At 47.5% G+C, this 17,769-nt stretch overlaps 2 protein-coding genes across 4 annotated transcripts in view; both read left to right on the top strand.

The window, feature by feature from the left end:
• Positions 1 to 5,245, top strand: part of ITGB1BP2 (integrin subunit beta 1 binding protein 2) — a 75,212-nt gene extending 69,967 nt beyond the window's left edge. For all 3 annotated transcript variants that reach the window (XM_069747272.1, XM_069747271.1, XM_069747270.1), the window contains 3 exons: positions 2,381 to 2,491; positions 4,584 to 4,646; positions 4,793 to 5,245. In XM_069747272.1, coding sequence (XP_069603373.1) covers positions 2,381 to 2,491; positions 4,584 to 4,646; positions 4,793 to 5,020 — 402 coding nt within the window. In that variant the 3' untranslated portion in view covers positions 5,021 to 5,245. The remainder of the gene's footprint in view (positions 1 to 2,380; positions 2,492 to 4,583; positions 4,647 to 4,792) is intronic.
• Positions 5,246 to 10,722: 5,477 nt separating this feature from the next.
• LOC138662120 (ras-related protein Rab-38-like) overlaps positions 10,723 to 17,769 on the top strand; it is a 12,799-nt gene continuing 5,752 nt past the window's right edge. The window contains exon 1 of the mRNA XM_069747273.1: positions 10,723 to 10,924. Coding sequence (XP_069603374.1) covers positions 10,723 to 10,924 — 202 coding nt within the window. The remainder of the gene's footprint in view (positions 10,925 to 17,769) is intronic.

Here is a 17,769-nt window from a genome sequence, read left to right as displayed (position 1 = left end):
TACGGGGACAAAATCAGTCAGAGGTGGAGTCAGCCTTTAGTAATCTGACAGTAGCTCTGTGTAAGCAGCCACTCCCGGTTGCACCCGACTTTAAGAAGGAATTTGTTCCCCAAACGGATGTGTGAGAAGTTGGATTGGGAGCGATCCTTTCTCAGGAAATACACGGAGAGGATCCTGTTCTCCAACTGAGCAGGAGACTGTTAACTTGTGAGAAAAAGTATTCCATCGTAGAAAAGGAATACTTGACCATAAGGTGGGCAGGCGACAGATTGCGATGCTATCTCTTATTAGGGTGAAAATTGAAATTGGTGTCAGACCGTTCCCCACTCGGGTGAATGAAAAAGAAAAAGGGGAAAATGCTTGCATTACCCGCTGGTTTCTAGTCCTGTAGGATTTCTGTTTCTATGTGGAACATAGAGCTGGGGGTTACATGGTAATGCCAATGCCCTCTTGAGAATCCCATGACAAGTGGTAGAAGGTGCCCACTGCTTTAGACAGAGTGGGGAGGTATGTAGGGTGGCTGGCGAACACCTAGTGCATGGGAGATAAACCTAGAATATGAACTTGTTACTTTATGATTTACTATGATGTGATTTATGAGGACTGAACTAAACCAGCCGGACGTTAAACAGAAATGGTTCCTGTGATACCTCAGATTGCTCTTGAGTAGCATTGCTACATTACATAAAACTAATAGGCAGTTCATTAAAGGAGTAGTCCACCTTTGGGGACATACTTTTTTTAATTTGCTTAAATACTTGGGCTTTATTAGACATTTTGAAAAAAAAAAAGAATACATTACTGTGTACTATATGCAATGTATAGTAAATTATATACCTAATACTAAAGTGGCATATGCCCAATTAGAAAAAAATCCATCCACTAACAGGCCAATTAAAAGTCACATTTATTATTTATATTTTAAAATTTTATGAATTCTAGATCAAGGATATTTGCTAGGTGCGTTGATCATATACATGTATGTATCACAGCGCAAATTGTATTGTATCCTAAAGAAGACGCTCCGGAATGTCTACCTACTATTATTGAATGCTAGCCAGATAAGAGGTGATTCAAGTATGAGCACACACTACTAAAGTATCCTCGATATGTATAGGGAAAGGGACAGTGGACTTTACTAGTGTGTGCCCTTGTTTTAATCACTTCTTACAGTATCTGGCTAGGATTCAATAATAACAGGTAGACCATAGAAAAGTTTTAATCAGCCTGTTCGTAGAAGGCTTTATTGCTAACAGGGGTTCTGCCCCTTTTAAGATTGGATACTGTATATAAATCATTATACCTTCCCTAAGTTGAATATTTCTTACAATTTTATTTATTTAATTTTAATGAAATCTAATTGCTTTAACCTCAATTACATTCATTTAAGTTAAAAAGGCCCCCAAAGGTGGAGCAAAATAGTGACGTACCTCACTGCCTCTGCAGGAGAGCAGGCGGGTATAAAAATCTGCTATCAAATGACACTGATTGTCTTTCATCTATCTTTTAGTTGCTGTTTCCATGTTACAATCACATTATAGGGAATAGTAATGTTTCAGTTTGGATGATCACAGAAGAAGAAAATAAATGAGAATTAGTTCTACCATAACAAAATATTCGTAACCGGTCTCCTAATCTGTAACGTCTGACTAGTCAGAAACTGGTCATCTTAAAGGGAATCTGTCGGCAGTTTTTTTTTTTTCTTATGTAATCTGAAAACTGCATGGTGAATGGGCGGAGAACCTGCATCCAGTGATGTATCACTTACTGGGCTGCTTAGTGTAGTTTTGATAGGATTTGATAGAATCCCTGTTTTCTCTGCTGTAAATGTAGCAGTGGTCGGAATGCTGAGTTGTTTATAACCCCGCCCACACTGCTGATTGGTATCTTCCTGTGTACACTGTCAGCTGCCATCAGTGCTTCCTGTGTACACTGTCAGTTAGCTGCCATCAGTGATAGGGGCTGGGTTACACAGATTAGCTGAAGTGGCCTGCATGAGACATTTAGTCCTCTAATAATTTCCTGCTGATAAAACACTGATTGCATTGAAACTGCAGCACACAGCCTAGTAAATGACACATCACTGTAATCAAGCTCTCTGTTCTGGATTAAGATGCATATTGTTCTCTAATGTTTGGCAGCTGTAGATATATTATTTTGCACCCTGGGAGTCATGGCATTAGTAGCACATGTTACTAGGGCCAAAACCATATAGTAAAAGCCATATCACTGATTGGCTTATTCACATTCAATATTCAGTGGGGCTCATTGCCACTTCTATGACTTGATAGTGGCCTATAAATGGGGATATGTCTTATAGTAGTTGCTATAATGTACCTGGCCTGTATAGGAGTTTTCTTACTATTCTGTTTCTTTTCAGAAAGTGACATGTCGGTATGACTGGCACCAAACCAGCAGCCTCGTTGTCATCACTGTTTATGCCAAAACGGCTCTGCCAGATGTAACTAAGGTTCTGGCCAACCGCACCCAGGTAAGGAAAACGGACACAACCTGAAGATGGTGGTGACGGGAGAAAGAATTGTAAAGGAGAGATCCTAGTATTTACTAGTTAATTTCAGGGGCAGGACTGGTAGAGGTCAAGGCGAAAAGAACAAACGTCTTCTTCATAGTACAAAACACAACTATTTAACCCCTTCACTCTGCAGCCAATTTCCGAATTTTGCGTTTCCGTTTTTTCCTCCCCTTCTCAGAGTCATAACTCTTTTACTTTTCTGTCCACATAGACATTTAAGGGCTTGTTTTTCTGGGACGAGTGGTTCTTTTCAATGTCACCATTCATTTTACCATAGAGTGTATTTGAAAACGGGAAAAAACAGTGCGGTGAAATTGTGGGAAAAAAAAAAACGCAATTCTGTGTGAATTGTCTTTACGCTTTACATTATGTGATAAAAATGATCTCGCTATACGATTCTCCTCATCAATACGATTACGGTGATATTAAACATGTCCAGTTTTTTGGTGAAAAAAAAATCAGAAGTTGTAAAAAAAAAATATATTTTTGGAGTTGTCGCCATTTTCCAAAACTTGTAACATTTTTATTCTTCGTCCGATGGAGCTTTGTGATGGCTTATTTTTTGTGGGACGAGACAATGTTTTTATTAGTACTATTTTTGGAATAGATGTGACTTGTTGATCACGTGTTAGAGCATTTTTGGGAGAACTGTGGCGACCAAAAAAAACAATTTAGGCGTTCTTTATTTTTTTCTGTTTACGGTGTTTACCAACCTTGTTAATAATTTTTGCACTTTGATAGATCGGACTTTTCTGAACACGATGATGCCACATACCATATTTTTTGGACTATGAGACGCATCTGACCATAAGACGCACCCCAAATTTGGGGTGAAAATTGCAGAAAAAAAGTTTTTTTTTTATAAGATGGGGTCCGTCTTATTGTCCGAATTTACGGTATCTTACCTGAGGGCTGGTGGCAGAGCAGGGTCACAGGAGGCATGGTGTCGGCAGAGGTGCGGTGATGCGGTGGGCGATATGGCGTGCAGCTGAGCAGGGTCCCTTCCTGTTTAGGTGGGCGACGCCACGGCTTGGTGTCCATGGGGGGTTGCAGCAGTGCTGTGGCAGCAGCAGAGGTGCAGGGATGATGAGGCGCAGTGAGCGGTATGGCGTGAGCAGGGTCCCTTCCAAAGGTGAGGTGACGCAGCGGCCCAGTATCCAAGGTAAGCAGCAGAACCAGGTGAATCATGGCTTTATCTGTGGCCATCTTCCTGAGGCTGCGCATGTGCAGATGAAGTGCTCTGCTTCCCAGAGCTTCAGGAAAATGGCGTGCGCAGATGGAGATCGCGATGGCCATTTTCCTGAAGCCAAGTTCGCAGATTTAGATCTCGGCTTCAGGAAAATGGCCGCCGCGATCTCCATCTGCGCACGCGCAGCCTCCCGTGGCCATTTTCCTGAAGCCCCGGGAAGCAGAGCACTCCATCTGCGCACGCGCGGCCTCAGGAAGATGGCTGCGGCCACCGATAACGCCATGATTCACCCGGCTCTGCTGCTTACCTTGGATACCGGGCCGCTGCGTCACCTCACCTGTGGAAGGGACCCCGTTCACGCCATACCGCTCACTGCGCCTCATCATCCCTGCACCTCAGCCGCCACCACACCACTGCCGGTAAGCCTGCATTCCAACTATAAGACACCCCCCCCCCATTTTCCTCACATTTTTTGGGGGGAGAAAGTGTGTCTTGTAGTCCGGAAAATACGGTATGTGTATTTTTTAATATCTATATTTTCAAGGGAGAGAAATGGGGGTGAATTGAATTTCTATATTTTTTTTCCATATTTTGTGAAACTTTTTTTTTTGTCCTTTTCCTATTCTTGTTAGCCCCTCACAGAAAGAATCATCTTCGATCCTGTGTTGTCCTGTTTGTTTTGCACGGTCAGACACAGCCATTACACAGTACACAGCCGGGGCACATTTATAAGATTATCTCAGCACAGGAACATTTTTCACATATCCAATGGTGGAAATTATTCTTGATTTAAATGGACATTGTTAGTGGGAAAAGCACTTTAAAGTCGAAAATAATAACCCTCCTTCTCGCTCCTCGCAGTTGGACATTCAGATTACTTTTGAAGGCAAGAAGGAGTTCAGTAAACGGCTGGAGTTGTGGGGTGTAAGTATGACTTTTCTAACCACAGATAACGTTTCTAGAGAAACCAATGAGTCGAAGATGTCACTTCTTTACACAAAATGAATTCCATTCTTCTGGCATGTTCTGGCTTCTGTTTTGCATATGAAACTTTGTCAAATTTCTTCCAGGTTATTAACACCGAAAATTGCTTCGTGAACATGCTGCCCACAAAAGTGGAGATCACACTTAAGAAATCTGAGGCCGTGACATGGGCCCGGCTGGAGCTCACAGTGGCTCCTCCGCAGGTCACAGATGAGGCAGATCCACAGGAGCCTGAAGGAGCCCCTCCAGTGGATATTGGGAGAGATTCGGATGATGACCTCAGCTGGTCAGAAGATGAGGAGCCTTGTGATTGAGACAACGACCATGGAGCTGATCCCTGTAGAAATCATCTATTCCGTCCCTACGCTTTAATACTTCTAGGTAAAAATAGCCTTTCACCTCGTGTACATGTCACTTTCCTCTCTTCCATGTCACATATCCCCTCTCAGTGCTACATTTTACATGTCCGGCTTGGACACTCTGCAGCTAATGCTCATAGTTGGGAAATCATTTTCTCCTTAATAAAAGTTTTCTTACAATATTGTCCTTTTTTTTATAGATTTGATTGATTTTCTTTTATGAATATTAGTAGTTACTCCTGCATACCTGACTTGGGCTAGAGGGATGTCACAATCTCTGTGTAGGTCTATGGTAGTCAACCATGGAGACTTCGTGACCTCCAAGAACAACATTCACATTCAACGTCCAGAAGACCCACCTCAGTAGAACATTAGACTGTACTACTGGAACGTGCATGTAAAACCTAGATTGTTTGTGAGTTTTATGAGTAATATCACCCCAACTGCTCCCAACATTAGTCCAATCAGAAGGTGCTGCCTAATGGTTAGACCCATGGAAAATGATTGAAAAAGCCATGGAGCATGCTCACTGCCGCTTCATTCTAACGGCTCACGCACACTGGCGTATAACATGGCCGAGTGCTATGTGATGTTTTATCAGATAGCACTTGGCTCAGTGTTATACTATGGAGCAGTGCGGATCTGATATTATTTTTTCATGCTAAATTGCCCTAAGAAAACAACTGCAGCATGTTGCGAGTGCATCTGATAATCAGATCGCACGCACTCATAAAAGTCTATGGGTGCGTGGGAAACATCGGACCGCACTTAGATGTCATCAGAGTGCAGTCCGATTACCGCGGAGAAAGAGAATGACGAAAATGAAGAAATTAAGTTCTCTGCCTTATCCACACATGTCATACAATTCTCATGCAAGAGAATCCGATCACACTAAGGTGACACTCTGATCAAACCCTACTCAGCAGGTCCCAGCAGTTGGACACTTACTGATCAGCAAGTTATTACCTGTTGTAGTATCAAAGCTTATAAATACGGTGTCCAGTGAAACCAAGTTATCACTTTTCTGTGGGATAGGTAATAACTTGCTGATCCGTGGGTGTCTGACTGCTGGGACCCGCACCATCGGCAGAATGGTGATTTTTTTTATCTGTCGACGAGTATTTTTTTCCCTTGTTACAAAGTAGAACGATGGATCCGACACCCAACCCCGCTCCATTCACTCTCTATGGGGCTGCTAGAAAATGCCAGGTGCAGTGCTCAGCAGCCCCATAGAGAGTGAATGTTTTCTATAGGTCTAAGGCCGGTTTCACACGTCCAGATAATTCCGGTACCGAAAAAAATCGGTACCGGAATTATCCGTGTCCGTGTGCCCCTACGTTTCTGTGGCACATCAGTGTGGCACACGTGCGGCACCACAGGTACCAGCCAGAGGCGTAGCTAGAGCTTTTGCCGCCCGGGGCTGTTCCCGAGTTTGGCGCCCCCCCCCCCCCCCGGCTCAATACACACAAAGGTTACCAAAAATGGTTTTCCTGTTTTGTAGAACTTAAACTGGGCCTAATGGTGTCACCCCCACATGCCACACCTGTGACTTAATACCACCACACCATGACCAGGCCACATAGTGACCGAATAATACTACATACAAGGGACAAATACCACCGCACCATTTCCAGACCACATATTACCACCACATAGTGACTGAATACTACAATACTGATCAGTAATAAAAAAAAAACCACAATACTATCACCATAAGTGCCAGTATTCACAGGAGATCTGTACTTAGTATGCAGTGTCTGTGTAGAGGTAATACAGAGATCACTGGTGACATTATACACAGGACCTCTATATAGTATACAGTGTATAGTGTCAGTGTATAGGTAACACTGACTCACCAGTGACGTCTCTAGGTGAAGTCCTTCATCTTTCATCCAGCACAGACCGCCATCATTCCTTCCAGCCAGGACTCGTTTCTGCAGGAAATAACACAGTTATCTCGAGCTCCGCTTGCAGAACACATTACTTAATTTTTCACAACTTCTACATTACATCACATGAAGAAAAAAAGGTGATATAGTGTCACTCTGCACAGTAACAGGCCTGCCCCCCATTTAAAACAGTATACTCAAAAAATAAAATAAATACATCACTGCAGTAATAATATCCCTTAATTATCCCCTATGGTAACACTATTCCCCACCCTGGCCCCGTTTATCTCATTCCTGGCTCCAGCCATATGTTCTCGCATCCTGCCCTCATGAGTATCCATTCTACCCCATATGATCTCCCCATCCTGCCCCACCAGCCTCCATCGTATCCGTCCTGCCCCATGATCCAATCCTGCCCCGTGTCTCCAATCATGCCCCGTATCTACATTCTGCCCATGCCTCAAGTCCTGCCCCCAGTGTGTCCAGCATATTACCCCCATGTTGTCCAGCAATCTGCCCCAGTGTGTCCAGCATATTACCCCCATGTTGTCCAGCAATCTGCCCCAGTGTGTTCAGCATATTACCCCCAGTGTGTCCAGCAATCTGCCCCAGTATGTCCAGCACTGCCCCCAGTGTGTCCAGCAATCTGCCCCAGTGTCCAGCCTTTCCCCAGTGTGTCCAGCAGTCTGCCCCAGTGTGTCCAGCATATTACCCCCAGTGTCCAGCATTGCCCCAGTGTGTCCAGCATATTACCCCCAGTGTGTCCAGCAATCTGCCCCAGTGTCCAGCATTGCCCCAGTGTGTCCAGAAGTCTGCCCCAGGGTCTCCAGCATTGCCTCAATGTGTCCAGAAATCTGCCCCAGGGTCTCCAGTATTGCCCCAGTGTGTCCAGCAATCTGCCCCATGGTCTCCTGTATTGCCCCAGTGTGTCCAGCATTCTGCTCCATGGTCTCCAGTATTGCCCCAGTGTGTCCAGCAATCTGCCCCATGGTCTCCTGTATTGCCCCAGTGTGTCCAGCATTCTGCCCCATGGTCTCCAGTATTGCCCCGGTGTGTCCAGCAATCTGCCCCATGGTCTCCAGTATTGCCCCGGTGTGTCCAGCAATCTGCCCCATGGTCTCCAGTATTGCCCCAGTATGTCCAGAAGTCTGCCCCAGGGTCTCCAGCATTGCCTCAATGTGTCCTGAAATCTGCCCCATGGTCTCCAGTATTCAGTGTGTCCAGCAATCTGCCCCATAGTCTCCTGTACTGCCCCAGTGTGTCCAGCATTCTGCCCCATGGTCTCCAGTATTGCCCCAGTGTGTCCAGCATTCTGCCCCATGGTCTCCAGTATTGCCCCAGTGTGTCCAGCAATCTGCCCCATGGTCTCCAGTATTGCCCCAGTATGTCCAGAAGTCTGCCCCAGGGTCTCCAGCATTGCCTCAATGTGTCCTGAAATCTGCCCCATGGTCTCCAGTATTCAGTGTGTCCAGCAATCTGCCCCATAGTCTCCTGTACTGCCCCAGTGTGTCCAGCATTCTGCCCCATGGTCTCCAGTATTGCCCCAGTGTGTCCAGCATTCTGCCCCATGGTCTCCAGTATTGCCCCAGTGTGTCCAGCAATCTGCCCCATAGTCTCCTGTATTGCCCCAGTGTGTCCAGCAATCTGCCCCATGGTCTCCTGTATTGCCCCAGTGTGTCCAGCATTCTGCCACATGGTCTCCTGTATTGCCCCAGTGTGTCCAGCATTCTGCCCCATGGTCTCCAGTATTGCCCCAGTGTGTCCAGCAATCTGCCCCATAGTCTCCTGTATTGCCCCAGTGTGTCCAGCAATCTGCCCCATGGTCTCCTGTATTGCCCCAGTGTGTCCAGCAATCTGCCCCATAGTCTCCTGTATTGCCCCAGTGTGTCCAGCAATCTGCCCCATAGTCTCCTGTACTGCCCCAGTGTGTCCAGCATTCTGCCCCATGGTCTCCAGTACTGCCCCAGTGTGTCCAGCAATCTGCCCCATGGTCTCCAGTATTGCCCCAGTGTGTCCAGCAATCTGCCCCATGGTCTACAGTATTGCCCCAGTGTGTCCAGCATTGCCCCAGCCCCAAACAGTCAGACATAAAGAAAAAAAAAAAAAAAGTAAAATCCTCACCTCTCCCGTTCCTAGCGCAGGTCCGGTGCAGCCAGTCAGCGTCTCTCCGGCTCTGCGACGCTCAGGACAGAGAGGCAGAGCGGCGCGCACAGTAGTGACGTCATCGCGCCCTCTGCCCTGAGACGTCGCAGAGTCAGAGGACGCTGAAGCCGCAGGAACCAGGAGAGGTGAGTATTAGAGCGGGGGGCGGGGGCGGGGCCCGGTGGTGGGGGGAGCTGGCCCTGGTCGTGGCGGCGGACGGCGCCGCCCGAAGATTTAAAGGGGCGTCTTTTTTTTTCTTTTTCTTCTTCTCCTGCAGCGCCGGCCGCCCCCCGCATTGTGCTGCCCGGGGCGGACCGCCCCCCCCCCCCGCACCCCCTTCCTACGCCACTGGTACCAGCATCTGGTGCTGAAGCCGTGATTCATATCTTCCCTGCAGCAGCGTTTGCTGCAGAGAAGATATGAATAATAGTGTTTAAAATAAAGCTCTATGTGCCCATCGCCCTCCCACCCCCTGTGCGCCCCCCCCACTGTTCTGAAAATACTCACCAAGCTCCCTCGTTGGCTGTCGCTGCTTCCTGTTCTGGCCGCATCTTCTCCTGTATGTGGTCACGTGGGGCTGCCGATTACAGTAATAAATATTCGGCTCCACCCCTATGGGCACATAGATCTTTATTTTAAACACTATTATTCATATCTTCTCTGCAGCAAACGCTGCTGCAGGGAAGATATGAATCGCGGCTTCAGCACCAGTGGGGGGGGCAGCGCTTAATGTAGCGCTGTCATCCTGCATTGACTTTAATGGGTCCGTGTAATACGTGCACTCCCACGAACACTGACATGTCTGTGTTTGGCACACAGAGACACGGTCCGCCAAAAAATCAATGACATCTGCACAGATGCATTGATTTTTATGTGTCTACGTGTGTCAGTGTCTCCGGTACGTGAGGAAACTGTCACCTCACGTACCGGAGACACTGACGTGTGAAACAGGCCTAAGGAAGACAAAATCTGGAAGACAAAACCTTGGCGACACAGCTGGCAATGAGTTAAACCTGCAAGGTGCCTTTGTATGGAATTAAGGACAAGTGCGGTGTGATCTGAAGCTCAATATGTCGATAACTATTACAGCAGAATGAAGGAGACCTTGTACTATTCCCGATGGGGCTCACAATCTAAATTCCCTATCAGTATGTCTTTGGAATGTGGGAGGAAACTGGAGAACCCGGAGGAAACCCACGCAAACATGGAAAGAACATACAAACTCTTTGCAGATGTTGTCCTTGGTGGGGTTTGAACCCAGGACCCCAGTGCTGCAAGGCTGCTGTGCTAACCACTGCGCCACCGTGCTGCCCCATCACATGGATCCAAATCGATCCCCTCTGTTTAGCTTTATCGACGGTGGAGCCGTATAAGATGTCACTCATCCAGAGGATACAGGCAAAGGGTCTTCTAATTTTGATTCCATTCTTTACAAAAATTAATGTTTAATTAGTAGGATTGCACCACTGTAAATCGGATCATCGTCTTCTATGAAATGGTTAGGACACTTTGTCACTTGGATGTGGAATCCTCAGACAAGGTGCTGAGTACACAAGCGGTGGGCTTATATGCACAGGAGCAGTTCAGGACTCGGTCTGATGTGTAGACTGCCTCCTGGGCCTGACCATGAGCTCCCCAAAGAGAGAGTTCCTCTTTAAAGTACTTGTAGTTGGTGACCTGGGAGTTGGTAAAACGTCTATCATCCAGAGATACGTCCACAACATCTACTCTCACTGCTACCGGGCGACCATTGGGGTGGATTTTGCTCTCAAGATCCTGAACTGGGAGAAGGACGCTGTTGTGAGGCTTCAGCTTTGGGACATTGCTGGTGAGTCTACTGGTCTCTTGAGATTATGATGCCTAAAATATTCTGAAATACTGAATGAAATTTGTACAATACCAGTAAGTAAAATGTTATAACCCATCCATATTGGTTCATCTGATGCTAAAAGCAAATGACTTCCTATAATAGTGTCTCCTTTATATGTATATGGCCATTAGCTTTAGGTGTGCAGACCCTCAATATGTTCAGCTGACAATGTAGGTCTTCAACCACGGTGACTTATTTTTTTCTGTTTTAGAAATCCCTTGTTTTTAGCTTGGTCTTTTTTATCGTAAAATCCTGACCTTGGCTGATAATCGGCCAACACCACAACTGCTTAATTATTAACTGCAGCACTTAAAGGGGTTGGTCCCCGTCACAGTTGGGTAGGAGGACAAATATTTACTGAAAGGGGATGACCCCTTTAAATAATACTGATGTCCATTTCCCACCTAACATTGCTATTTATCATACAGTGGCACTAAGGCTAGGTCCACAATGCATTAGGGCAATCCGTTTAACGGATCAGTTTGTAAGCAGCACTAACGCAATGTAACAGACACGTTAACGCACCCATAGACTTCCATTAGTGTAACGGATCCTAACTCATGTCAAAATCGGCATGTGTTTGCAGCGGTCCTTTAGTTCGTGATGAACCTTCCAACGTGGACTACCACGTTTTCTGGTCCGGTACGGCGAACGCACAGCGAACGGAAGCGTTCGTTCTGCCATAGAACTCCATTGCCAATGCAAATGACCTAACTCAGCCAATGGCAAAAATACAACACAAAAAGAAAATTCTGGGCTAATTTTTAGCGCATTCGTTAAACGGATTGCCCTAATGCAATGTGGACCTAGCCTAAATTCTGACAAAATACTACCCTATACTGCCCAAATAAGAACAACGGTTATATACAAACATTTTGGAGTTCTTCTGTTTTCATTAATAGTTGAAAAGTTTCTAAATTATTAAAGGAAATCTGCCACCAAATATGAAATCAGCAGAATGCAGAGAGAGATCCTCTGTCCAATGATGTCACTTACCGGCCTGCTTTCTGTAGTTTCAATAAAATCAGTGTATTATCAGGGGGGTTATCATTAGAGGACTAGTTGTATCGTGTCATGCAGTCCTCCTGCTCTGTTTAAACCCACCCCTATTGCTCATTGGCAGCATTCTGCCTATGCACAGTGTCCACAGAAAGCTGCCAATCAGTGGTGTGGGCGGGGTTATACAGAGCTCAGCATTCAGAAAACATCGACCATACACAGGGGCACTTGCTCACTCTATCGAGCGCTCTTGTGTTCTCTGTTAGTGATGAGCGAGCATGCTCGTGTGCGAACCGAGTGACTTCGGCATGCTCGAAAAATATGTTCAAGTCCCCGGGGCTGCAGGTCACGTGGCTGTTAGACAACAACATATGCAGGGATTCCCCACCAAACAAGCAATCACTGCATGTGTTGTGGCTGTGAGACATGCAGCTGGAGGGATTCAAACATATTTTTCTAGCAAACTGAGGGCACTCGGTTAGCAACCAAGCATGCTCAGATAACACCTTAAGGTACCGTCACATTAAGTGACGCTGCAGCGATATAGACAACGATGCCGATCGCTGCAGTGTCGCTGTTTAGTCGTTGTGTGGTCGCTGGGGAGCTGTCACACAGACAGCTCTCCAGCGACCAACGATGACGAAGTCCCCGGGTAACCAGGGTAAACATCATGTTACTAAGCGCAGGGCCGCACTTAATAACCCGATGTTTACCCTGGTTGCCATTGTAAAAGTTAAAAAAAAAAAAAACAGTACATACTTACATTCCGGTGTCTGTCCCCGGCGTCAGCTTCCCTGCACTGTGTCAGCGCCGGCCGGCCGTAAAGCAGAGCACAGCGGTGACGTCACCGCTGTGCTCTGCTTTACGGCCAGCCGGCGCTGATACAGTCAGTGCGGGAAGCTGACGCCGGGGGACAGACACCGGAATGTAAGTATGTAGTGTCCTGCGCTTATTAACCCGATATTTACCCTGGTTACCAGTGAACACATCGCTGGATCGGCGTCACACACGCCGATCTAGCGATGACGGCGGGTGATCAGCGACCAAAAAAAAGGTCCTGATCATTCCCAGCGACCAACGATCTTCCAGCAGGGGCCTGATCGTTGGTCGCTGTCACACATAACGATTTCGTTAAGATATCGTTGCTACATCACAAAAAGCAACGATATCGTTAACGAAATCGTTATGTGTGACTGTACCTTTATTCCATCACTTCGCTCATCAATATTCTCTGAGAGAGCAGCTGCCAGACTTCTCTGGCAGCAGCTTGTCTTGGGAGAACAGAAGGATTGGCAGTCCAAAATTTAACACGGCAGATCCTTATCACCCCCAACAATCATTTGTCAAGGACATGCTCTGTCAACTTAACTTGTCAAAATCAGCAAGTCTGGCCGACATTAAGGCCCCGTCACACATAGTGACGCTAAAGCGATCCCGACAACGATACGACCTGTCAGGGATCGTTGCTGCGTCCAGGGCCGTATTTAGAGTTTCTGCTGCCCTAGGCACTTTTAGTGCTGCCTCCCCCTTTGGTGAGTATGACACTATCGGCAGTGACTTTGGCAAAAATCGCTGATGTGAAAGTCGCCTTTTGCAGCAGATCCGACAGTTTTTCCGCATCTGCCGCGTAATGGATCACTTAGGGCAACACTGCGTTCGGCCTCATTCATTCCCTATGGGACTTACAGACATGTGCGGCTCTTGCGGTTTTGCCGCCATCCGGCAAATGCGGTACTTGCAGCAATGAGAAAAAACACTACTAGCAGTGTTTTATGTATCATCGTAAGTGCAAAACCGCAATTGCCGCACATGTTCGCAAGTAGCCATCATTACCTGTCCCTGCACCTTGCTAGCTCATCCCTATCCAACCCTCCCTGACCTAAAACTACACTATAAAGCTTCAGAAAAGCAATTTATTAACTGCCATATTCCTATGATAATGAGGGCTCTAGGCTACGGCGTAGACTGGGACGGGCAGTCTCCGGGTCTCCATCCTCTCTGTGCACACCCTCAGTCCCTGCCTCACTGCCTGTGCACAGACCACCCTCCACCGCACCCGGTAATCACCGCTCGCAGTAGCATACCAGCAGAGGTGTATCTAGGGTTTCTGGCACCCGGGGAAAGAATTCATTTTGGTGCCCCCCCTCCGCCAAGGACATATGTGATTTGCACACTCAGTCATGTACCCACGAGCTCCTCTCCCTAATGCTCTCAATGTTCAGTGAAAAACTAAGAGAAGCAGAAGAGAAGCTCGATGTCGCAGGACCATAAGAGTATGTGTCCACGTTCAGGATTGCATCAGGATTTGGTCATGATTTTTCATCCGTATTTGTAGCCAAAACCAGGAGTGGAACAATTAGAGGAAAACTATAATAGAACCATATGCTCCACTTCTGTATTTATCACCCACTCCTGGTTTTGGCTACAAATACTGATGTAAAATACTGACCAAATCCTGATGCAATCCTGAACGTGGACACACACCCTAAGTCTGAAAAATCGCATATGAGTGACGTGTCCATGTGACGACTACTGGAACTTGCAGAGCTGAATCCTGACATCGCAGCTTCTGAATTCTCACAACGCATGCACTGCACTTTTAGGATTCTCCCTTGCCGGTGGACGGTCATGTCAGCACAAGTATGTGATTTGTAGACTTCTGACCACATTCTGACTAGATGTGCCCGGCCTCGCTCAGTTCATTTTCATTGACGGAGGTCACGCATGTCTAGTCAGCACGTGATCGCATTAATGTAAATCCCCAGCATGAGAGAATCCTGACAGCGTGCAGTGTGCACTGTGAGAATTCAGAAGTCTGCAGTCACAAAGAATGACTGCAGACTCATCACAAGCCTGGACATCCCCTTTAAAAGGGACTCTGTCACCTGAATTTGGAGGGAACAATTTTCAGCCATAGGGGCGGGGCTTTCGGGTGTTTGATTCACCCTTTCCTTACCCGCTGGCTGCATGCTGGCTGCAATATTGGATTGAAGCTCATTCTCTGTCCTCCATAGTACACGCCTGCGCAAGGCAAGATTGCAGATTGTGCAGGTACAGTATGTACTACGGAGGACAGAGAATGAGCTTCAATCCAATATTGCAGCCAGCATGCAGCCAGCGGGTATGGAAAGGGTGAATCAAACACCCGAAAACCCCACCCCTATGGCTGAAAATTGTTCCCTCCAAATTCAGGTGACAGTGTCCCTTTAAATCTCCTAACATATATAAAAACATGAGAGTTAGCATCACAAATAACATTTACATCCAGGTACCTGATAGATGACGTCGCCTCTGGAGCCGTTCTCCTTTTCTTCATCTTGTCCAGATCCCATGATGAGTTTTCTCATCCACAGCCGTCTCTGCAGACTTCCATCTTCGCCGCTCTTTTGCAGAAAGTCTCCACATGACGCCCTTAAAGATACAAGTGTCATTATAATGCTCCCAAATAAAAAATTGCCCCTCACTATATTGTCTGCACAAAGTATGACCCCCACACTGTCCCTCTTATGGTACATGCTCTTCACACTGTCCTCTCCTTTCTATACCAGTCCCCTCTTCACACTGTCCTCTCACACTGTGTCCCCCTTATAGGGCCCAGTATTTATACTCCATATTTATACTCCATCCTCCCACACTGCGTTCATGCCTCCCCCATCCTCCCACCCTGCGTTCATGGCTCCCCCATCCTTCTCCCCTGCAAGCATGGCTCCCCCATCCTCCCACTCTGCGTTCATGGCTCCCCATCCTTCTCCCCTGCGTTCATGGCTCCCCCATCCTTCTCCCCTGCGTTCATGGCTCCCCCATCCTCCCACTCTGCGTTCATGGCTCCCCCATCCTCCCACTCTGCGTTCATGGCTCCCCCATCCTCCCACTCTGCGTTCATGGCTCCCCATCCTTCTCCCCTGTGTACATGGCTCCCCATCCTTCTCCCCTGTGTGCACGGCTCCCCATCCTTCTCCCCTGTATGCACGACTCCCCATCCTCCCCTGTATGCACGGCTCCCCATCCTTCTCCCCTGTATGCACGGCTCCCCATCCTTCTCCCCTGTGTACATGGCTCCCCATCCTTCTCCCCTGTGTTCACGGCTCCCCATCCTTCTCCCCTGTGTGCACGGCTCCCCATCATTCTCCCCTGTATGCACGACTCCCCATCCTTCTCCCCTGTATGCACGGCTCCCCATCCTTCTCCCCTGTATGCATGGCTCCCCATCCTCCTCCCCTGTGTGCACGGCTCCCCATCCTTCTCCCCTGTGTACATGGCTCCCCATCCTTCTCCCCTGTGTGCACGGCTCCCCATCCTTCTCCCCTGTATGCACGACTCCCCATCCTCCCCTGTATGCATGGCTCCCCATCCTTCTCCCCTGTATGCACGGCTCCCCATCCTTCTCCCCTGTGTGCACGGCTCCCCATCATTCTCCCCTGTATGCACGACTCCCCATCCTTCTCCCCTGTATGCACGGCTCCCCATCCTTCTCCCCTGTATGCATGGCTCCCCATCCTCCTCCCCTGTGTGCACGGCACCCCACTTTTTTCCCTGTCATACTTACCTCTCACCGGCGCGCAGCACAGAACTTCCTGGCATCTCAGCGTCTTCCTTCCTGTCTTCAGCGGTCACATGGTAGCGCTAATTAAGGGTGATGAATATGCGCATATTCATCACCCTTAATGATCGGTACCATGTGACCGCTGAAGACAGGACGGCGCTGAGACGCAGTTGCAGCCACCGCTGGAGGAAGGTGAGTATTACGTCTTCAGGGAGGGAGGGAGGGGGGCGGGAAGGAGGGAGGAGGGGGGGGCGGGAAGGGGGGAGGGAGGAGGGGGGGCGGAAACTTGACCCCGGAGTTTTATAAAATAAAAAAAAAAAAAAAAAAGGAAAAAACCTAGCTCAAGGGCGCCCCCCCGCATCCCGCCGCCCTAGGCACGTGCCCTCAAGTGCCTAGTGGCAAATACGGCCCTGGCTGCGTCGCTATGTGGTCGCTGGTGAGATGTCAAACTGTGAGATCTCCCCAACGACGCAGCAGCGATGCGGCGACCTGTACAACGATGCTATTTCATGACGATTCAATGGGACGTCCTGTCAACGAGGTCGTTGGTAAGGTGTCAAACACAGCGATGTGTGCTACCCAGCGGGACCTCAACGATCAAAAAACGGTCCAGGCCATTCCGACACGACCAGCGATCTCACAGCAGGGGCCTGGTCGCTGCTACGTGTCACACATAGCGAGATTGCTACTGAGATCGCTGTTGCGTCACAAAACTTGTGACTCAGCAGCGATCTCGCTATGTGTGACGGGGGCTTTAGTCTAGTGTATATGCAAATGCGAGGCTTTAGAGTAGCAATTTAGCAGCTATCTTGGACTACTTGCCAGGACAATAGATTATCTATCCCTGGATTCTGTTGAGATTACCAATGGATTGGTCTTTAAAGAAAACCTGTCATCAGTGTAAGGATTTACTCCACTGTAAATTACCTTTACCTACTGTACATGCTATTAATTTGGCTTAAAAAAAGCTGATAACAGGTTCTCTTTGAGTGTCGTATTAATAAAGTTGACAAAATCCATCCTAAATAGTATTTGATTGGACGAACTGCATTGTACAAACACCACAGCTACTTCTATTTGTGCTGAAGATAGATTGCCATTGGTTGCAATTATTTTATTTTAAAGGGAAATTAGTGTTTTTAGTGGTTTTTGCTGTAGAGTTTTGCAATATTTCTATTTCTTTTTGTCCAATAGTCATACATACACTTACATTTCAAATTGAAGAAAGTGATAATATAAACGTATGATGATGAAATATGTT

This window comes from Ranitomeya imitator, chromosome 2 (genome assembly GCF_032444005.1).
Source record: "Ranitomeya imitator isolate aRanImi1 chromosome 2, aRanImi1.pri, whole genome shotgun sequence".
NCBI lineage: Eukaryota > Metazoa > Chordata > Amphibia > Anura > Dendrobatidae > Ranitomeya > Ranitomeya imitator.
The sequence above is the reverse complement of the archived record's forward strand: the minus strand, read 5'-3'. Positions and strand labels throughout refer to the sequence as shown.